This window comes from Myotis brandtii, unplaced genomic scaffold (assembly GCF_000412655.1).
Source record: "Myotis brandtii unplaced genomic scaffold, ASM41265v1 scaffold13, whole genome shotgun sequence".
NCBI classification, from domain to species: Eukaryota; Metazoa; Chordata; class Mammalia; order Chiroptera; family Vespertilionidae; genus Myotis; species Myotis brandtii.
The window spans coordinates 5,494,201-5,516,841 of NW_005354595.1; the positions used below are offsets into that span (position 1 = coordinate 5,494,201).

A 22,641-nucleotide genomic window follows, 5' to 3' on the forward strand; every position below is an offset into this window, starting at 1 on the left:
GTATGCTCTTCCTGGTGTCTATTTAAAAATATGTGTACATGTCAACTGACACCAGAAGGTAAGATACAAACATAAAAACAGTGGCTGGGAGCGGTGATGGGATTGCGGGTGATTGGGTTTTTATTGTGTGGTTCTGCGAAATGTTTGATCGCCTGTGTCTCGGTTTCAGGTACTGGGACCCTGGTCCTCGGGCGGACCCCTTTGAGGACATGCGGTACGTCTGGGGGGGCTTCGCCTACCTGCAGGATGTGGTGGAACAGGCGATCATCCGGGTGCTGACGGGCACCGAGAAGAAAACCGGGGTCTACGTGCAGCAGATGCCCTACCCCTGTTACGTCGATGACATGTAAGTCACCAGGAAGCCACCTTCTTTATTTAGCGAGCTGACACTGTCCCCAGGTGACGTGTAGACGCGCACACACCCCGGGAGGAGACAGAGCGCTTTGATTTTATTTATTTTATGTGGGTATTGATACTGGTCATAAGTTGTTTATGAAATTCTGTGAAGATCTCAGGAAATGAGATACCAGATGTAGGTAGTTGACAGTTTTGAGTCACATCAGAGACACGGACATGTGCACACACTGTCGATCCTCCTTCCCTTCTCGTCCACAATTACCAGGACTTTTTTTTACACTTTACTCTTTTGAACCTCTTTCCTGCACAAAAGTCAGACAAGTAGCTAAGTAACTTATCTCTAAAAGTTCCCAATCTGCACGTTTAAAATGTCACGACAAACACATACACACATTCCCCAAACACAGGGACAGCGTTCCGGACCTAGAAAAGCTCACTGTGTGCAAACATATGTACTTCCTCTCCGTAATGGATAAACCACATTTTGAAACAACCCAAGTAAAATTGAACAAGGCCTTTTTATCTTAGACTTTTAAGATAATCTTTTACTGCTTAGTTACTGTGCTGCCAACTTCTCATGGTGGGAGCTGGGCCTTTGGATCTAATGATTTCTTGTGAGAGAGCATGGGGAGAAGTATAATCACCTCAGGCATCTGAAATAGGTGATGCCTCTTCCCAAATGGAAAGTGTCTGTGCTCTTTTGTTGCTGGTGTGTGTGTGTGTGTGTGTGTGTGTGTGTGTGTAGAGATCAGAGTGCAGAAGGAGCAGGGTGCCTCTCCTTGTGTTTGCTCTCTGCTTTCCACTGGGCAATTGTCTCTCCTTGTGTGGCTCACTCTAGCTTTGCCATGCCACCCAGAACTATCTTGCTTCTTATTTCCTGAAAGATGAGCCAGAACTTCCCGAAGGAAGACTTTCCCAAAGAGCCCCTCAGCCCAGATTCACTCTAGAAAGGATGTCTTACGATGAGGATGCTGTGAGTTGAGGCAGTAAGAGCCTTGATGTTGACTCGCAGCAGTGTGTGCAGAAGGGGTAAAGCCGGGCCTTGGACCTCGATGTTCAGGGACCAGATTCTGTGTCCCATTTGCTTCACTGCATTTCCTGTTCCCGTTTGGAAATACCCCTGACAAGAGCTACACCATCTGTCATATTGGTTGTGCAAGGCAAGTCAGTAGTGTGATGAGATGACCTTGGAGATGTTGAACTTTCATGAGAGAATGAGTTTGGGGTTTTTTGTTTTTTGTTCTGTTTTGTTTTAGTCATTTAAAATCGCCCACAATTTAGCTTAATGACATCCCAGAGTTACCTAGTTACTAAAGCAGGCCCCCAGAGAAGTTTATTTTGGCAATACGTTGTTGGTCTGATTTTTATCGCTACATTGCACTGCGCATGCCATGAGCACTCTGTCCGGGTGCAGAGGGCCTGCCATCTTTGGCTCAGTCGTGGTGCTTTCTCTTGCATGCAGGCCTGGAGGCGTTGGCCCATGAGTCTGGCTCACACTTGTCTTTAATTCTCCCCCCTCCCTTCCCTGGGGCCTCAGCTTCCTGCGGGTGATGAGCCGGTCCATGCCTCTCTTCATGACACTGGCCTGGATCTACTCGGTGGCTGTGATCATCAAGGGCATCGTGTACGAGAAGGAGGCGCGGCTGAAGGAGACCATGCGTATCATGGGCCTGGATAATGGCATCCTCTGGTTCAGCTGGTTCATCAGCAGCCTCATCCCTCTGCTCGTGAGCGCCAGCCTGCTGGTGGTCATCCTGAAAGTAAGGCTGCCCCCTGGCTCCTCCCAGCATGGGCTGCGTGAGGGGAGAAAAGCAAATATTCTTTGGGAGGGAAGGGGTCAGACATGCCATCTCCTGCAATGCCCCCAGTTTAAAGTTGGGAAAAGTGAGGCCCCGGGAGGGACAAGGACTTTCCCAAGGTCAGCCTAGCTGGGTAGCAGCTAAGCAGGATTACAGCTCAGGGCGCTTACTTCCCAGGTAAGCACACACTTACCTTGTGCCATGCTGTCTGCTGGGCAGAGGTTCATGGCAGCATCTGGAAGCTGGTCATTGCCTTACTCGTATTGGGCGGTGCTTCCTGGAATATCTAGAGCAGTGGTTCTCAACCTTCCTAATGCCATGACCCTTTAATACAGTTCCTCATGTTGTGGTGACCCCCAACCATAAAATTATTTTCGTTGCTACTTCATAACTGTAATTTTGCTACTGTTATGAATCGTAATGTAAATATCTGATATGCAGGATGTATTTTCATTGTTACAAATTGAACATAATTAAAGCATAGTGATTAATCACAAAAACAATATGTAATTATATATGTATTTTCCGATGGCCCCAATTTAAAGGTGGGAAAAGTGAGGCCCCGGCAGGGACAAGGACTTTCCCAAGGTCAGCCTAGCTGGGTAGCAGCTAAGCAGGATTACAGCTCAGGGTGCTTGCTTCCCAGGTAAGCACACACTTACCTTGTGCCATGTTGTCTGCTGGGCAGAGGTTCATGACAGCATCTGGAAGCTGGTCATTGCCTTACTCATATTGGGCGGTGCTTCCTGGAATATCTAGAACAGTGGTTCTCAACCTTCCTAATGGCGCGACCCTTTAATACAGTTCCTCATGTTGTGGTGACCCCCAACCATAAAATTATTTTCGTTGCTACTTCATAACTGTAATTTTGCTACTGTTATAAATCGTAATGTAAATATCTGATATGCAGGATGTATTTTCATTGTTACAAATTGAACATAATTAAAGCATAGTGATTAATCACAAAAACAATATGTAATTATATATGTGTTTTCCAATGGTCTTAGGCGATCCCTGTGAAAGAAAAGGTTGTTTGACCCCCAAAGGGGTCGCGACCCACAGGTTGAGAACTGCTGATCTAGAAACTGTAGTCAGAAGGACACATGGTTACAGGTTAGGTTTCCTGGAAGCAGAGGCTGGAACAGCTTGGCATATGAATATTTATTAGGGATCAATGTCTCTGGGGAGGATGCAGGACTGGGCAAAGGGAGCAATTGAACGGCAATGCAAGGCAACCCCATGGGCACTGGGAGCCTATATGCTTGTCAGAGTTGTCCCTCATGGAGCTGAAATGTCCAGCTCTTTAGGTTCCCCAAGGCCTCCCTCCCTGGCATCCCCTGCCCTAGGCCCCTCAGCCAGTCCTTGAACGTGTGTGTTCGCCAGGGCCAGGTGCTCTCTGCAGCAGTAACAGACCCAGAGAATTTGGTACCTGGAGGCTGTCTGCTGACAGCCGGACAGGTCCCCCCAGAATGGGACTCTAGGCACAGTTCTCTGTCCACCACATACATTAATAAGTTTATACACCAGTTTTCTTTCTCCATAATCATTTCTGTTAAGGACCCATCTGATAAATGTTTTTAAAGAGGGGGGAGTGCAGTGGCATAGGAACTAACATTCAATGTCATACTAGTTACTATTCATTACAAATGCGCACTTATCGATTGCCCAGCACTGTTTAAATCTTATCACTGGTGCCGTCTTAGTATATCCTCACTAAATAACCCACCTAACGTACAAAGCAATGAGACCAAGGAGGGTTACAGACTTCACTGAGGTCATCTGACCCTGTGGCAGAGCAGTTCTTGCTAAAAGCAAACCCCTCTCATGCTCTGGTGCCTGACTGTGAGGGACGGAGCTCTGTGGTGGGTGTGGGGGCCCTGTAGCAGGTGCATGGGAGCTACTCTGGGACTACTGCATGCTGGCAGGTCCTGCTCAGATACACCCAACTCCTGCAGATAAACGTAAAGGTCCACCGAGTTCAGGTGACTGGGAGTGTGGGATCCATGGCCGGTTGTCAAGGGGGATGTTACGATTGCCTGGCCATTTTCCTTGGCTGTTGGAGGGGGAAGTCGTGTGGGTTGCCGTCTCTCTCACAACTCTTTTTTTATATATATATTTCTTTATTGATTTTAGAGAGGAAGGAAGAGGGAGAGAGAGATAGAAACATCAATGATATGAGAGAATCATTGATTGGCTGCCTCTTGCATGCCCCCTACTGGGGATCAAGCCCGCAACCTGGGCATGTGCCCTTGTCCGGAATTGAACCTGGGACCCTTCAGTCCACAGGCCGACGCTCTATCCACTGAGCCAAACCAGCTAGGGCTCAACTCTCTTGGCGCCAGTAGTCATAGTCATTTAAAAGAAAAAGCCAGGTCAGATTGCTTTGAGAAACAAAGAACAAAATTGTTGAGATAAACCTTGATGAGTGTCAACCCTGGACTCTGTTCTGGTCCTGACTTACCACTATTTTGCTGTGTGGTCCTGGGTTAGTCATTTCCCTTCTCTAGGCTTTGGTTTCTTCATCAGAAAAACAAACAGCACCGTTCCTCAGTATCCTCTCTAAGAGGAGAAGGAATGAGCCCTGCTTCGTCCCGCAGATCGTGCGAGGATGTGCTTGCTGGTTGAAGAGGCAGCACGTTTATTGGGTGTCTTCCTTTCCAGTTGGGAAACCTGCTGCCCTACAGCGACCCCAGCGTGGTGTTTGTCTTTCTGTCCGTGTTCGCCGTGGTGACCATCCTGCAGTGCTTCCTCATCAGCACGCTTTTCTCCCGGGCCAACCTGGCGGCAGCCTGCGGGGGGATCATCTACTTCATGCTGTACCTGCCCTACGTCCTGTGTGTGGCCTGGCAGGACTACGTGGGCTTCACGCTCAAGATCTTCGCGGTGAGTGACCCTGGCCTCTCTGTGGTCGCCGCTGTCCCAGCCGCCCCTGGGCTTCTCCTCTGCTGCAGTCCAGGCTGAGAGAGTCTCCAATGGGATGGGAAGTGAAGCTCAGAGCTAGATTCTAAACTGCTTGAAGGCAGGGGCTGCGTCTCATGAAATTGTTTACCCGTTAGTCTTCTCAGTGAATCGAATGGTCGAATTGAATCAGATGGAATTTTTCAGAGCCAGGCTGTACCATCCACCTAGCTGTGGGTAAATGGCATTGGGGGGCCCCTTTAGACAATAGATGCCGTTTCTACCTTTTGTGTCCACCCCCACGTGAGCTCACCGGAAGTCACAGCTACAGATAGAACTGAAACCTCTTGAGATCACAGGTGGCTCCTTCTTGACTCTGTGCTCCTTGTGTCCAGCATGGGGTTTCACTTGAGTAACGTTTTCTGAACTGAAAAAACTGAGGAGCAGGTGCCCCATCTCCCACGGACCCCTGCCCTCAACACTTCCCTCCCTTGTCCACGGGAGGAGGGTTTGGGGGACCCCTTTAGACAGTAGATGCCGTTTCCACCTTTTGTCTCCACCCCCACGTGAGCTCACTGTAAGTCACAGCTACAGATAGAACTGAAACCTCTTGAGGTCACAGGTGGCTCCTTCTTGACTCTGTGCTCCTTGTGTCCAGCATGGGTTTCACTTGAGTAACATTTTCTGAACTGAAAAAACTGAGGAGCAGGTGCCCCATCTCCCACGGACCCCTGCCCTCAACACTTCCCTCCCTTGTCCACGGGAGGAGGGGCCTTCAAGGGTGTGTAAGCCCATGTAAGGGTGAGTTGCCAGCTGTCCCCCGGATCACTTCCAAACGTCACCTCCGGGTGCCTTGGTTTGGACCCTTAAATATCAGGGGCCCCAGGCTGGCTGCTCTGACAGGAGCCATCACTGCTGAGCAGAGGGCTCGGGAGGATCTTGATGATGTATGAGTGTATGTGTGGGGCGCAGGAATGTTGAGCCCTTGGGGCATCTTTGGGAGCATAAAATTCTAAAAGTTTTACACTTCATCATATTCCGTTTCCGAAATGTGTGTGCATAATGAGTGGCTATAAATAGAATCATTTTATATGCTGCCAAGGAGCCCACTCCCCCAGAGGGACCCTGTAGATGACTACTTCCATGTCTTGTAATTGATCCATTTTGCACATTCAGATGTCTCCAGGTGAAATTTACATTGGAAGTGTTAGAAAAAAAGAGACAGGAGATGGATAAGTGACTTTCGCCTCTTTCTCTCAGAGCCTGCTCTCCCCCGTGGCTTTTGGGTTTGGCTGTGAGTACTTTGCCCTTTTCGAGGAGCAGGGCATTGGGGTGCAGTGGGACAACCTCTTCGAGAGCCCCGTGGAGGAAGATGGCTTCAACCTCACCACCTCGGTCTCTATGATGCTGTTTGACGCCTTCCTCTATGGGGTGATGACGTGGTACATCGAGGCTGTCTTCCCAGGTACGCCAAGCTTCTGCCCTGCTTTAGCTGTCTGCTAGGCGTCTGCTACTTGTAGCTGCAGAGCTTGTCTCCCTTGTTGCTGGGACTTCTGCAGGGCCAGGGGCTCCCTGGAAAGTGGCTACGGCTTTAGACCTATGTGTAGACCTATGGCAAACACACAGACCAAGGAAAGCAGCTGATGTTAAAAGTACAACTCTTACTACCAATATAGCCCTTTTTCTTTTTTTAAATTATATGTTTACTGATTTCAGAGAGGAAGGGAGAGAGAGAGAGAAACATCAATGATGAGAGAGATCATTGATTGACTGCCTCCTGCACGCCCCCCGCGCCCCCCCCCCCCCCCCCCCGCCCCCGCCACTGGGGATTGAGCCTGCAACTTGGGCATGTGCCCTGACCGGGAATCAAACTATGTCTTCCTGGTTCATAGGTCGATGCTCAACCACTGAGCCATGCCGGCCGGCTAGCCCTTATTTCTTGAGCTCTCTGTGCCAGGCACTGTCCAAAGTGTTTTATATACTTTGGTTCTATTAAAATACTCATAAGACCGCAGTGAAGAAGTTACTGTTATAACCAGTGTTTGCAAATGATAAAACTGTGACTCAGAGAAGTGAAATAATTGCCTGTAGCCACACAGCTGGTAAGTGTCAGTGCTTGGAGGTGAACCCAGTTGGGTTACCCTGGGTCAGCTGGCCCAGGAGATTGCTCCCAGAGCTGACCCAATTCTCTCATCTGCATCCCCAGAATTACCACTGGTGGAGGCTCTGTTTCTTCAGCACAGCTTGTGAATAACAAATACATTGGCTCCAAGCCCTGGCTTGTGATCTAATCGAATTAGCATTCATAAAAATTTATTCGCTACTTCCCTTAATACATCTCCTTGACCAAGACCTGCCTTGGAGACATTTTCATGTAAGATCAAATTCTGAGAGAGCAAGGTTTAACTCTTTCTGGTTCACCTTCTGATTTTCCCCTAAGGGAAGGTGGGTAGGTATACGTGAAATGTTTATTATCCCTACCTGAACTTCCTGCATAGGATATGCAATTTCGTATCATACAGATCTGAATTCAATTCTGAGTCCTCCACTTACTGGCTGAGTGATCTTGGGTAGAGGAATTATCCCTCAGTTTCCTCCTCTCTAAAATAGGGACGACAGCTGTGTCATGGGGTGTTTGGGAGATTCAAAGAGGTGCAAACTTATGTCATACAAAGTAGGTCTCATCAAATGGTAGCTCCCCCTCCCCACTTCCATTCAGCCTGTCCCGTCTCCGAAGGAAGGCAGCGCAAGGAGAGAGAGGGTCTGGTTGGGATATCTCAGGAATGTTGGAATGTGGCCGAGCTTGATTCATACCTGTGCTTTGCTTTCAGGCCAGTATGGAATCCCCAGGCCCTGGTATTTTCCTTGCACCAAGTCCTACTGGTTGGGTGAGGAAAGTGATGAGAAGAGCCATCCTGGTTCCAGCCAGAAGGGCGCATCTGAAAGTGAGTGCTGCTGCCCCCACTGACTGCTGGGGGCAAGAGTCTAAAACCACTCCTTGTCCCTTTCCCAGTTCTCCCAAGCTGTCTGTGTCAGTGCTGTTGACTTGTCAGAGAGTCAGCATCTGAGTCCCTGAGGCGTGTTTTCTTGGCTTCTTGGGAAGTGACTCTAAGCCTCCTCCTCCACCCTCCCCACCACCCCTCCACTTTACAACTGTGATTGTGGAACCGTCCTCTCACTGCCTGCCTGACCATGGTGAGAGCTGTAGAACCAGTGTAGGCTGCCACCACGTGGCTGCCACAGGCTCAGCCTGGGCTTCTTAATGTTCTCACCTTCGTTACCCAGAGCCTAATCCTCTCCTGGGTCCTGGCCTGCGGGTGGTGATGCCTATAGTTCAGCAAAGGCTCTGCCTTCTGGGCTCTTTGCTCAGGTTCTTGGAAGGAAGTTACAAAAGGAAACTGGTATCTTTCACCCAGTTTTCTCCAATAGCGACACCTAACATAACTATAGTACAATCTCAAAACCATGAAATTGACATTGGTCCATTTCACAAACCTTCAGATTTCACGCACTCGTGTTACATGCACGTGTGTGTGTGTGTGTGTGTGTGTGTGTGTGCACTCGTGTTACATGCACGTGTGTGTGTGTGTGTCTGTTAAGTTCTGTGCAGTTTTATCACTTGTATAGGTTCATGTAATCACTGCTTCAGTCGAGATGCAAAACTGTTTTTTTCACCACAAGCTCCCTCCTGTGACCCTTTCATAGCCACAGCCCTTCCTCCCCATTCTGTGACATCTGTCAATCAAGATTCTGTTCTCCACTTCTATAATTTTATTATTTCCATAATGTTATTTAAATGGAACCTTACAATATATAATCTTTTGAGATTGGGTTTTTATTCTGTATAATTCCCTTCAGATCCATCCAAGTTGTGATGTGTATCAACAGATTGTTCTTTTTCATTGCTGAGTAGTATTCCAAAAGATAGCTGCACCACAAGTGTCATGCCACTTCAAATGTGTTTTTTAAAGAGCTTTTAGCATCTTATATTTTAACTGATTGTCAAGTCTTTCCCCTACAGGACTGATCCTCCTGTATCATTGTGTTCCCATCACCAACACCAGTGCCCAAATGGACCCTAAGTAAATACAGGGGTGGGCAAAAGTATGTTTACAAGTTGTGAGTACATGAAACAGAGTTTATTCTTGTACTATTATTTATTTATCAACTATTATATTACTTATGTATTATTATTAGCCTACTTCTGTGCACCCCTGTATTTATAGCCTGTCCTCCTTCCTGGGAAACCACAAGGGGCCATGGAGAGGGGACAGTTCTTAAAGTACAAGCCCAGCTGCTGGTCTCCACAGGCCGCGCGTCATTGTTTTCTGCATTCGTTCCTGTGTTCTCTCTTCTCACAGTCTGCATGGAGGAAGAGCCCAGCCACCTGAAGTTGGGTGTGTCCATTCAGAACCTGATGAAGGTTTACCGAGATGGCATGAAGGTGGCTGTCGATGGCCTGACCCTGAATTTCTACGAGGGCCAGATCACTTCCTTTCTGGGCCACAACGGAGCCGGGAAGACCACCACCATGTAAGAGGGTGTGGTTCTCTCGGAATCAGCCCCAGGGCGGTCCTTGAGCACAGTTAGAAGTTCATCCCTAAGCACACTGCGTTGGTCACTGGGCAAGGGCAGGACACACGAGGCGAGGATGAGTGTAAAAATGCTATCTAATCAGATGGTGCTTTCCAAAGGCCGGGTTTACTATATGTTATTGATTCAGCCTACAACAGTCTGGGGGCCTTTTCCTGACCATTCCCATTCAGTTCTTGGCAGTGTGCTTGGAACGTGAAGTTCTCACAGCTCTGAGAAAGGTTCTCTTTTGGAGCTGCTTTGCCCAGAAATGTGAGACAAGAAAGATTACATGTGTTGGAGGGAGGTAGCATTTTCCAGGAACTCTGTCTTTAAGCAGCTGTGAGAAGCAGCTGGGCAGCTGGCTGTATGCTTGTCTTCCCTGGACCTACGAGGACCTTCTAGTGGGCAGCTTCCAAAGGGCGCGAAGGCCACGGAAACACCAGAATTAGCCTGAGCGGCTTTCAGTGTGGCCTCTCAGCCATTGCAAAGGATATGTCATTGGGGTGACCTCTTTCTCTTTTATCTTTTTTTAATGCAAAACCAATATGTTACGAACACTGCATAAAATCTTTAAAAGGCATACAAAAATCCTACCACTTAACACAAGCAAAATTATTTTTATCTCGAATACTTGCTTGTTGTTCACCCATTTTATGTGGACATGATCTTAGGCATGCAGGATCCATGTCCGAAACTAGTTTCCAGTGCAAATTGGAGTTCATTAAAAAATGCTCATACTGAGGTGGTCACTTTCAGTATGTGGCCCACTTGTAGTCAGTCACTAAAGCGAAGGCCTGTATGCTTTGTGGGGTGTCAGAGTCCATTAGGAAGGAGTCAGGCGTGGGAGGCTTGATGCCTCTGCTCTGTGCTGGCTTTGCAGCCAGGTATAGAACGTTTCTGGGCAGGTGGGGCTTCACGCTGAGTCCTGGACTGGAACATTCTGTCCTCAGGTCCATCCTGACTGGGCTGTTCCCTCCCACCTCGGGCACCGCCTACATCCTGGGGAAAGACATTCGCTCCGAGATGAATACCATCCGGCAGAACCTGGGGGTCTGCCCCCAGCACAATGTGCTCTTTGACATGTGAGTACCAGCAGCACAGGAGGGCGGGGCCTCTCTGGATGTGTGGGGTCATGAGTCAGGGGTGGAGGAGGACCTAAGCGTTTTATGCTCTTTGGTGGCGTCCTCGCCTGGACACTTGGAGATCTGGTTGTCCCTCAACTTTAGGAAAAGGAGGAGGTAAACTGTAGGATGGGAGATGTTCCATCAGCCCCGCCAGAGGATGAGGGCTTGGGAAATGCTGTCCATTGCTGTCATTCTGGAGGGTCGATGGGCCCGTCCTCTCTCCTGCCACAGCCCTCCCTGATGCTGGGTTGTCCCACCAGCAAGTAGGAGGTCCCCCAGGGAGCCCTGTGGTGGAGCAGAGAAAGACCTGGGCTCTGTAACCTGGGCCAAGGACTTTATCCTTCTGGGCCCCAATTTCCTTTTGTGTGAAGTGAGCAGCTCATGCTCATGCCCTCCACAGGGCTCTCCCTTCTCTGAGGGTCTGAGGTCCTTTGAAGTTCAGGGGGCGCAGCTCCAGGTTAATGCAGAGCCAGCTTCTCGGTTGGTTGGCGGGGTTCCAGAGAGGCCCTGCATCCCGGAGCGTCCTGCAGGGCCCAGGGCTGAGCTGCCCCTCTGTCCCCAGGCTGACTGTGGAAGAGCACATCTGGTTCTACGCCCGCCTGAAAGGCCTCTCAGAGAAGTTCGTGAAAGCGGACATGGAGCAGATGGCCCTGGATGTCGGTTTGCCACCCAGCAAACTGAAAAGCAAAACCAATCAGCTGTCAGGTGAGGCCTAGAGCTGCCTTCCTTTCCCTTTTCCCTCTTCTCCCCGCCCCACCCCGTCCCTGGATGGTCTGGGTGCCTCCATTCTTCTCTCGCCGCTTCTGCCCTGGCTCACTGTCCTCAGCCTCCCTCTCGCCTGCTTACAGGTGGAATGCAGAGAAAGCTGTCTGTGGCCTTGGCCTTTGTTGGGGGATCCAAGGTTGTTATTCTGGATGAGCCCACAGCCGGCGTGGATCCTTACTCCCGCCGGGGAATATGGGAGCTCCTGCTGAAATACCGACAAGGTAAACAATGTGCATTTATCCTGTGTTGTGGGCTGGGAGGGAAGAAGGGAGGAAGAGGCTCGAGAAGGATGGCCATAGCTAATGGCTGTTCTTGCTAGAGCAACAGAATTGCTTCTCGGGGGAAAATGCGGAACTCGTTTTCTGAAAGCTGTGCGCCCCCCTGTGTGTAGGGGGAGGCCTGGTTTATAGGATGCTTAAAGTTTATGCTTCATGACCTAGTGGCCTGCAAGAAGAAGGGAAACGGGATAAAGGGCATCTCCTTTGGGCTCCCACAGCCCCCATCACCATCTCTAGAAAAAACGTATCCACGTGTCATATAACCATGTCCCCTCTTGACTGAGGTCCCTGAGAGCGGAGGCTGTGTCTTTGTTCATCTCTGTCCCCAATGTGGTGCATTAAATTTATGTTTGTCGAAAGAGTGGATGAATAAATGAGTGGGTGGGGGACGTGCAGGGGCATGATTGGCAGTCTGCTTAGAGATTTAGATGATACGTAAGGTTGCCACCTTATGGTTGCAATGAGGAGTACAGGCTTTGGAACCAACCCTGGCTGGCCCTGAGGCCTAGGAAAAGTCATTTAACTTGCCTCAGTTTCTTTACCTGTGATAACAGTAGAGCCTACCCCATGGAGGATTAAGTTAAAGGAGAATGCATGTAGACCACCTAGCACACTGCCTGGCAGGTCGTCTTCCCCAAACGTTCGTTTTTATTTTTATGAGGATGCAGTAGCTCTGCCCACAGCTTGGCCATCTAGAAGTCCAGGCCACCAGCCTGCCAGGTCTTTCTCCCATGCTTACCCCTGCTAACATTTTAGCTCTAGCCACTGCAGTCAGTGCACATCGACAGGTCTCACCTGTGCCGTGTCCTTGTGTTTGTGCCGCAGGCCGCACCATCATCCTCTCCACACACCACATGGACGAAGCGGACATCCTGGGGGACAGGATCGCCATCATTTCCCACGGGAAGCTGTGCTGCGTGGGCTCCTCCCTGTTCCTGAAGAACCAGATGGGAACCGGCTACTACCTGACCCTGGTCAAGAAGGACGTGGAGTCCTCCCTCAGCTCCTGCAGAAACAGCAGCAGCACCGTGTCGTACCTGAAAAAGGTGAGCTGCCGCCTCTGCCGGTGCGGGGGCTGGCGGGGGTCGGGGAGTCGGGACTTGCTGGCTGAGAAGGGCTTGTCTCCCTCTACCTACTCCGCCACGTTGGCACCGTGGTTCCCTTGGAATCACATCATCCCGCATACGTGGAAGGCTCGGGAGGCCTCTGTTCCCGTAGTGCGAGCTCTGTTGAATCCCTTTTGCGTTTTCCTGTGGAAGCACGTAGGCTGGGTGATGGAGGAGAAAAGTCCTTAGAGGACTTTGTTATGTTGGAGAAAAGAGACTTGCGTGGCTGCAGGAGGCCCTGCTGTTCCTGTCATGACCTTGCCATCGCAGTGACCTCACCTTTCAATCTGCAAAGCAGCTGTTTACTGAGCAGCGAGTTCATGCCAGACACTCAGTCTAGCAGACTCTGAGCACAAAAGAGAATGCTGATGATAATTCTTTGTAGCGTTTGCTGTTACTTACACATTTTTTTAAAAAACGTCATCTCAAAGTGCAGAGTAACCCTGGGAATAAGATACAAATGATGATGATAATTCTTTGTGGCGTTTGCTGTTACACATTTTTTAAAAAAACATCATCTCAAAGTGCAGAGTAACCCTGGGAATAAGATACTGTAATTACTGTCCACGATGAGGGAAGGGAGGCTGGTAGTGACTTGGTAGTTTATTCAAGTTCACCCAGCAGGTAAATAACGGAGGTGGGACCAGAACCCAATAACCAAGGACGTTTTCCTCTGGACCACAGTACATGCCTGAGATTCATTAATGTGCTGAAACCCGTGGCACCTAAAACCTTTACATCCCAACCTTGAGCTCCCGTCCACTTGCCTCTCACTAGCACCAGGTTATCCCAAGTGTGGTCTGAAAAACGGCCGCACTGGGATCACGTTCGGGAGCTCGTTAGAAATGCAGAAACTTGGGCCACCCCAGGACGGCTCAGGATCTGCATTTAATCACAGTGCCCTGGTGATTAAACACACATGAGAGCTTGAGAAGCACTGACTAGACATCTAGCCAGGTAACTCCCACGCTCAGCCGGCCGAGGGCCTGCTCACGGCACCCATTGGTGGCCATGGTTCTGTGGATGGTGCTGCAGCCTGACATCCCACCTCCAGGAGGGCGGCCATCCCCACGGCACATACGTCGGACTGTGGCCCAGAAGCCTGGCCGCCCCGTTGCATGCCTCTCGGGAGAAGCCGCTCTAGTTCTCTCACACAGAGCCTCTCGGAGCCCTCCCTGGCGAAGGTGGTGGTGGCTGTGCCTTGCCTGGTCCCTGACCCATTCTCACCTCCTTCTTTGCCATCAGGAGGACAGTGTTTCTCAAAGCAGTTCTGATGCTGGCCTGGGCAGCGACCATGAAAGTGACACGCTGACCATCGGTAAGGACTCTGGGGTTTCTTATTCAGGTGGTGCCTGAGCTTCCCCCAGCTGGGCAGAGTGGAGGCAGAGGAGGAGAGGTGCAGAGGCTGGTGGCGCTGACTCAAGGTTTGCTGCTGGGCCGGGCTGGGGGGCTGTGGGAGAGGGTGCAGCTTGGTGGCGGGTTGGCCTCACGCTTGCTGGGAAGCCTGGAGCTTGGTCTGGGAGCTGACAGGGCAGGGCCCCAGAGAGCTGAGATGATTGGGGGTGAGGGGATCCCTTAGGGGGGCGGAGGTGAATCTGGCTGGACACTGGAGACCAGGGATGCGGAGCTCAGGGCCAAGCCACTGGGGAGGGACTAGAGGTCAGGACCTAGGGAGGCTGAGAGCCCAGGAGAACGGGAATAGCCTGCTGGGTTTGCTCCGGACGTGTGTGTGGGAGGCCAGCGTCACCAGTAGCGAGGATGCAACAGAAGCCTGTACCTCGGCCTTCTCTGCCCAGTCCTCGTCGCCAGCATTCTCCAGGAGGAGACTCCTTCCATGGACTGTCTGATTAGGCTTCTACTGAGATAGATATAAGGATCTTTCTAGGGGAGGGTGAAGAATCTTTTCAAGTTTGTTTAGTCGAGTTTTCCACTGAAGAATCCTAGAGCGTAGGCAATAGAAACCAGGCTTTCAAGCTGAGTCATCCGTCCATCCGCCCATCCACCCATGCACTGAACCTACGATGGACCTGGTTTTGGGGATACAAAGACATAGTTCTTGCCCCCAGGAACTTGTGGCCAGAGATGAACATGTGGCATGACTTAGGGATCTGAGACAGGTGTGGTGCATGGCTAGTGGAGTTCTGAGGGGTAGGCAGAGGGAGAAGGCAGGGAACGGCCGGCCCTCAGTGTGGGGCCTCTGCGCTGGCTGAGCCGTCTTTGTGCTTTGCTTCCCACAGATGTCGCCATCATCTCCAACCTCATCCGGAAGCACGTGGCCGAGGCCCGGCTTGTGGAAGACATCGGGCATGAGCTGACCTATGTGCTGCCCTACGAAGCTGCCAAAGAGGGAGCCTTTGTGGAACTCTTCCATGAGATCGACGACCGGCTCTCGGACCTGGGCATCTCCAGCTACGGCATCTCAGAGACGACCCTGGAGGAAGTAAGTTCAGGGCCCGGCCGTCAGAACAGCAGGGCCAACAGTGCAAAGGCCAGACACGCAACCTGCGTTTCCACTGGGAACAGGTTACCCTGGAACTGCTCACGGAATCCTGAGGTCATTGGCATCCGGGCAGTGTCAGCCCCCGTGAACCCTTTAAGGTTGTAGTGGGCGATAGTGGGAAAGAAGTATTAGGATTGCTTCCTGGTGTGACCGTGTCACGGCCATGCCTAGGAGGTGGCCGGCATTTATGGAAACTCTGTTTGTGCCAAGTGCCAAGCTTGGTGTCTTTTTTCTTTTCTTTTCTTTTCTTTTTTTTTTTTAAGTCATTGCAACTCCATTGAACCATCATAGTAAGATGAGAAAGTAGACACTCAGGGATGCTGAGCGAGGATTTGAAAAGGGGTTTTGGGCTTCAGAGCCCATATTCCCTTTAGGGACACACATCCCAGGCCTTGAGGGCTGGAAGGGATGTAAGGTTGTCTGGTCCAGGGATCCCCAAGCTTGACTGTGCGGCAGAGTCCTCTGGGGATATCATCGACGACCAGAACGCCCAGGCTCAGCTGCAGGGCTTCGAATCGGAACTTCTGGAGGGAAGGCCTTGCTGTCGGTGCTTCTGTTGCGTGCTTCCGCAGCAGGGGCCTGTAGATCCGTTTGGAAGTCATTGGTCCAGTTCAGAGTCTCTTCTGGTGTCTGGATCCCTGCCTCAGCACTTCAGGAGAAGGGAAGCCCATCGTCTCCTGATCATTCTGTCCTGGATCATGTCTCCCGGCGCTAGCCCACTCCAAGACTTGGGGCCATACTCCTGGAAGAAGCCACTCAGCTCATTCTCTGTCGGTGGGGAACACATTTCTTCTGCTGCAGTGTCCTGAGGCCGTAGCTTTAACGTGAAAATCAGTCTGGGTTGACAGTCCCGCCACTGAGGCTGTGTTCTTCAGTAAAAAAGGCTTCTCTCCCAAGTGACTCTGACCAAGCGGCATTAATAAGCGAAGCTTCTCCTTCCTGTGTTTAGGGCCTAGCATACCATTTGATAATGTCATCATCACAGCAGTGGTGGCTGCCGTCATCACATGCAGCCTGTAATAGTCTCAATTTCTCTTATTTTTCAGATATTCCTCAAAGTGGCTGAAGAGAGTGGAGTGGACGCCGAGACCTCAGGTAACCCTCGGGGGCTGCACACTGGGCTGTGCCTCCTGCAGGCTGCTCAGCTCACCGGGGCTAGGCCTTTCCCTTTGCATTGTTGTATGCCATTCCCATCTTTCGTGTATAAGTCCGTTACGGATGCAGAGAGTTTATTTTGTAAAAAGTAAAATAAAATGTGGGCATTCCTTCCCTTTGCCTTCAGATGGCACTTTGCCGGCAAGACGCAACCGGCGGGCCTTCGGGGACAAGCAGAGCTGCCTTCACCCCTTCACTGAGGACGATGCTGTCGATCCCAATGATTCCGACATAGACCCAGGTCCGTGTGGGCGAGATCTGTGTTCCACATCTTGAAACTCGCGTGTTCCCTCGTGTGTTCTTCTCTTGGGTTATTTTTTGGTGGCCAGGATGGTAGATGCCTGCAGGGTCCCAAGGGAAGTGGGAAAATGAGAAAAGCCACTCTCCCTTTTCCAGTGTTGCCCATGCCGTCCAGCCTGAAGGAGCAAGCCCACCCTCATCACTGCCTTCCCTGAGCTGGGGTCTTCCTCCCAGGATGCCCATCGATTCTCTGAGTCCATTTAGAATCTTTTCTGTGGAGTCCCAGTTTCTTGCACACCTCGGGTGTTGAGCTGTTGAGTAAATCTTCTTTGAATGGGTGGATGATTTTGAAAGACCCAGAAGGGTGATTTTGCATTTAGACTCACCCGTGCCCTAGACTTAGATCTTTTGGATGAGTGTGTCTCCCTGTGTGTTTGACTGGGATGGAGAAAGGGAGGCAAGAAATCAAGCAGATACTGGTAAGATGACAGTTAGGAAATCATTTGTTGAAGACGAGGATTTCTATGGAATGTTTAAGGACAGAAACCTGTCTGGCTCTCCCTGCTCATGCGAGTGTGTGACTCTCCTGTTCTCCCTGACTTCAGACACTGTCTGTACTTAGGTCACTTGACTGTGTCTACCTTTTACCAAAAGTCTAATAGATGGGAGACAGATTGCCATTGTGTGTCCTCAAGGGTGTCAGCCTGTGTTCACGGCCCGTTTCATAGAGTATTCCGTAAGCAATCGAGGATGACCCGATTCATCTGAACAACTGGCTGTAACACTGTTCACGTGTGCACACATCTCTTCACTGTCTCGGGCACCTTCATTTCCTGCTCTCATCAGATGAGAACAAAAGGCCGAGCCTGCTGTGGCTGCACACGTGGGAGTCCTAACATTTTCTTGGATGTGAAAGTCCTTTACTTCTGAGATAGTTTCCCCTCCAAACGCAACCTCCAAGATGGTGGCTGCAGGTGCGGGAGGAAGGAGCACGGTGACATCCAAGTGCTTCAGATGATAGGTGACCTTCGTGTTGGCTTCTTGCAGAATCCAGAGAAACAGACCTGCTCAGCGGGATGGATGGCAAAGGCTCCTACCAGGTGAAGGGCTGGAAACTCACTCAGCAGCAGTTCGTGGCCCTTTTGTGGAAGAGGCTGCTGATTGCCAGGCGGAGTCGGAAGGGGTTCTTCGCTCAGGTGAGCAGTGCTGTTGCAGGCCCAGGACTTGGGCTTCCTCACCCCTGAAGGCAGGAGAGCATCATGGCTGTGAGATGGGAGCTAGAGCCAGATTGTCTCTATTTCCACCCCAGGGCTGCTTCTCCCCACTCATGTATCTGCTGGCAAGTTAGTTCTCCGTGCCTCAATCTCCTCATCTGTAAAATGGGGATACTAATAGTACCTGTGACATGGTTGTTGTGCTGAGAATGGGCCTCACATTAGTAATTACTCTATGTGTTTGTGTGTGTGTATTTACTGTAGAGGAGAGCATAACTAGGGCGGAGTTTTTCATAACTTGAGCGATGATAGGACCAGATGCACTTGACACATCAATGTATTGGAAACTTGGTTTTTCTCTAAATGATGCTTAACTGCAAACTGATAGGAAAGATAACCAGTTGGAAACTACTGATGGAGAAGCCTCCTTGCACTGTTGCCTGCCTGGCAGCGCCTGCTTGCTGACTCACTTGGTTAGAGGGGAACATGATTGCTCTCCAGAGACCCTTCCCTGCAGACTGAGTGGGTGATGTAGAGTATGAATCGAGCAGACCGTCCTGGATTTGAATTCTGGTTCTGCTGAGTGAACTCGGGCAAGTTTCTCCGTCTCTCTCAGCATCAGTGCCCTTGTTTGTTGATTGGTGATAATGACACTACTACTTAGGGTTGTAATGATCATTAAATGAAATAATTCTCTTTATAGTACTTTTCCATGGAATTACTCATCACTCAGTGATAATTTTTAGCGTTGAAACCCCAGAACATTAAAACCACGGGTATCATTTGAATCTTTCAGTTCTTTTTTAAGGATAAATTTCTCAAGAATAAGGAGAAGGAGCTTAGAGTTTACTTATCTAAAGTATGTACAAGTCATTTTCAGAGAAGGTACGAGTGTAAAGTTTGAGGTGGTTGAGTAAGGATTTAGATAATTATACTTTTGAGGGTGTGGGGGAGACAATGGCTGCTGTTCCCTTTTAGTGGAGACAATGTGGAGAGTGGCTTTTTAAATTTATTGTCACAAAATGGGCCTGAATGGGTCAGCTAATCTCAGTCTACAGATTATAAATGAGAAAACTGAGGCCAGAGGGGGAAGTGACTTCTCATGGATGCACTTGTAGGGACAGAACAGCTTCAGGTCTCTGGCTCCCGGTCCTTCCTCTGAGCTGAGCTGGGCTCATGGCCCAGCGTGGTCTTCCCCAGGTTTTCAGGGGGCAGAGGGCAGGACCCAATGTTTTGAGTCACCCCGACGCATGACCACTGTTTACTCTCAGCTTGATGCCTCTGCCAGGTGGCCGTAGCCTCTGGCCTTGTGTTTCCAGCTTCCAGGGATGCCCTGGAGGGAAGAGGTTTCAGGCTCCGTGCTTCCAACCCTCCGACAGTGCCTCGGTGGGGTCTGGCCATGGGCCTTGCACTCCTCGCCTTCGTGCCGGCTGGTCTGGGAGGCTTGTCCCATGGCTGCCTTTCTAACACTTGTCTTCTACGGTTTCCCTTCCCTCTGCTCCCCCCTGGTTATAGATTGTCCTGCCAGCTGTGTTTGTCTGCATTGCCCTGGTGTTCAGCTTGATCGTGCCACCCTTTGGCAAGTACCCCAGCCTGGAACTTCAGCCCTGGATGTACAACGAACAGTATACATTCGTCAGGTATGTGTTTGCCTTCTGCGCTCAAGGAGAGAGGAAAGCTCGAGCAAACCACGGTGTCTGCTCTGCTGAGGGCCGGGGGAGGTGGGCTCAAGAATCACACAGTGGAATAGGCTTTACCAGCTGTGGCTGAAGGAATAAGCCAGTCAGTCCCCTGTTGCCACATTTTCACTCCTTTCCTCTTCCTACTGCTGTTGTCAGGAACAGGCATGCGTTTTATGTAAATGATCTGCCCTTGCAAACAATCTAGGATCGAGCTATACTGTATCTGGATTTTCATTTTGTGGTTTAACACAGGGCTTCCAGACACTGTCAACGCTCTTGTTTTTTGCACAGTACAATGCGTGCATTCACTATCTAGACTTTTTAATTGTGGATAGTAGCTATTGTCTGTGCTTTGGACAAAAATACCAGCTACTCCATAACAATCCAGTGCTTCAAACAAAAGGACCAAGGGATTTCTCCATCTCCTTACACAAGGATTTTCTTCAGTCCTCTAGTAATTGTAGACGGGTAGATCTCAGAAGCAGTCAAGCAGTAGATCTGTTTCAGTGATGCAAAAGAGACGCTATATTAAAAAAAAAGAGAGACAGAAAAAATACGTAAACATGGGAGTCGGTCTTTCTTTCTGTGACCCCACCTGCCTGCCTAGTGCAGGTGACTTTATTCTTTCCCCTCCCAGCTGCTGACCCCGATTGCCCAGGGCTGTGGAGCGTGGACTGTCTTTGTGTTTGTAACCTGAGCCCATTACTGTTTGTGTGATCCCAGTGTCCGTGCAAACATGCAGCCAGTAAAGTCCGCCTCCAGTAATATCCTGGCTCTCTGTACCTCCTGGGTGATTGTGGAACTATTTGTGAAATACGGATCCTTAATGAATTCATTTACTTTTTGCTAAAATATGTATGTCAATGTGTATAAGTATGTGTGATATACATGTGCACGTACACATGCGCACACCTCTGTACATATAGTTTATTTACACAAGCCCCACTTTGGAGTGCTGTATGTTACCGTGATATCAAGTATATGGCTCGAGTCTGAGCTCCTGGTGGGTGGGCTCTGTTTTATTCATTGCTGTTTTAAGAGCTTGGCACACAGGAATTACTTAATAAAGCATTTGTTTTTTGAAAAACTTCCTCCTTCAAATGTATGGTTTTAATGAATCGCTGAGCTGGCTGCCTCTTCTGTTCCCATAGTAACGACGCTCCCGAGGACATGGGCACCCAGGAGCTCCTGAATGCCCTCACCCGAGAACCCGGCTTCGGGACCCGCTGTATGGAGGGGAACCCCATCCCGTGAGTGCCCTTCAGCTACGCCACCCTCCGCTCTGGTTTCCTGTGCTTGCCGCCTGGTTTGGTCTCGAATGCACTGCATTTTTTATCCGTTGTATGCCACACTGTGACTACCATCGTTTGCCCTTTGAACCATTTTGTTTTTAATGTTTAAAAAGCTGATATAGTAATCTAATAAGACCATCTAGGAACATACATAACAGACTAGGAGAATATTCTAACATCCTGCAAAGCAAATTACTGCAGGTGTTTGTTTACTGCTTTATAAATGAATATTTAATTTAGATAGCACTTTATACTTACTGCTCCAATGCTTTTCCCTTCTTCCCTCTTCCCAGCTCCTGTACATAAATGCAGAGATAGGCTGCCAATAGATAGAATTTGCAGTTTTGCTTATCAGCTTCTTGACTTTAACAGCTGAAAAGGTGATGGAGTTTTTTAAAAGTTGGCATTTTCTTCTTTTAGAGTTGCCTATTTTTATTGTATTCTCTTTCAAAATCCTTGAAGAAAAAGAGGTGGTATATAGATAAACTCTCTTAAAGACCCATAGACGAAGTAGGTATGTGGGGAAGGTACATCCAGTGATGGTTGTGAGTAAAGACAGTGGACAGAGGTGAGCTTCTGGGAGCCCAATGAAGGGAGAGGTGGTTCCAAGTTCCCAGATTCAGGTAGAATTTGCAGGTAAGGTTGTTAGCCACAGACTGAGGAGTTGTGGAGAGTGTGGGAAGGTGCAGAAATACTGGGAAAGGGCTAACTTAAATCCCAGGTTTTAAAGGGCAGATCCAGACCCTGTCACAGTTACAGAGCAGTGAGCGTGATACCTGGGCCTGCAGGGTTTTAGAGCAGCTTCTAGCGATTGTGTACCTGTTATCTGTTATTAATTGGATACTTACTAAATGTTTGTTAATACTAAATGGGTGGTAAATCCTAGCAGCCAATATCATCAGCTCCTAAAGAAGAAGATGACTAAAATGGAGAAGGACAGAGAGGCATCCTATCTGGATGTCATGATTCTCTTGAGGAGATTGCACTTGACAGTTTTGTAGGTGAGATAGAAGAATGAGAGGAGATGGTGATAGAGGTGGGTAGAGGCAGCACCTGCCAGCTGAGCAGCGTGGAGTCAGTGCCAGCCTGGGAAGGCTCATGGGAACCAGGTCTGCGTTGAGATCTCGCCAACAGCATAGGAGAGGCAGGGCCCTGACATCAGAGGGCTCCCTGCCATGAGGCCCAGCACCATGGAACGTGTGTTGGGGGCAGTCAGATGTGGGGGCCCCACTCTGGGCCCTTTCAGGTTTTTCAGAGAGTAGTGGAACAGAGGAACGTTTGACAGGACACTTCCCTGGGGCATTTATCTTCGCCTCAGCCACCCGTGTGCAGGTTTTAGGAAGGGAACTTCAGGACGGAGCCCTGGCTTCCCTGGAAGTCTCCATTTCACTGGGGCACCTTACAGAGAGCTAGAGAGCAATCCACAGAATGTTCATTTGGTCGGTGGCTGTGCTTTAAATTGTAGAAGTTTGGAACTGGAAGGGATAGGAAATGACTTGTTGAAATGTGACTTATTGAAACAAGTCATTCTATATTTTTATTTTACTGTTGGAGAAAATAAGCCCTGAGAGGGCAGGTGACGTGTTGATGATCTCACAGTGATTCAGAGCTCAAGTCAGGCATGAACAACCCAGCTCTCCATGTACCAATTGCTGT

General features: G+C 49.7%; 1 protein-coding gene across 4 annotated transcripts in view; it reads left to right on the plus strand.

Moving 5' to 3' along the window:
- ABCA1 (ATP-binding cassette, sub-family A (ABC1), member 1) overlaps positions 1–22,641 on the plus strand; it is a 120,591-nt gene that overhangs the window by 73,482 nt on the left and 24,468 nt on the right. For 3 of the 4 annotated variants that reach the window (XM_005859804.2, XM_005859805.2, XM_005859803.2), the window contains 17 exons: positions 170–346; positions 1,895–2,117; positions 4,818–5,039; positions 6,315–6,519; positions 7,886–7,999; positions 9,416–9,587; positions 10,580–10,711; positions 11,316–11,458; positions 11,602–11,739; positions 12,622–12,842; positions 14,248–14,326; positions 15,140–15,342; positions 16,449–16,497; positions 16,685–16,798; positions 17,845–17,993; positions 19,527–19,651; positions 20,845–20,943. In XM_005859804.2, the coding sequence (XP_005859866.1) occupies positions 170–346; positions 1,895–2,117; positions 4,818–5,039; positions 6,315–6,519; positions 7,886–7,999; positions 9,416–9,587; positions 10,580–10,711; positions 11,316–11,458; positions 11,602–11,739; positions 12,622–12,842; positions 14,248–14,326; positions 15,140–15,342; positions 16,449–16,497; positions 16,685–16,798; positions 17,845–17,993; positions 19,527–19,651; positions 20,845–20,943 (2,565 nt within the window). Of the gene's footprint in view, positions 1–169; positions 347–1,894; positions 2,118–4,817; positions 5,040–6,314; positions 6,520–7,885; positions 8,000–9,415; positions 9,588–10,579; positions 10,712–11,315; positions 11,459–11,601; positions 11,740–12,621; positions 12,843–14,147; positions 14,221–14,247; positions 14,327–15,139; positions 15,343–16,448; positions 16,498–16,684; positions 16,799–17,844; positions 17,994–19,526; positions 19,652–20,844; positions 20,944–22,641 lie in introns of all 4 variants that reach the window. The other variant, XM_005859806.2, reaches the window with a different exon arrangement.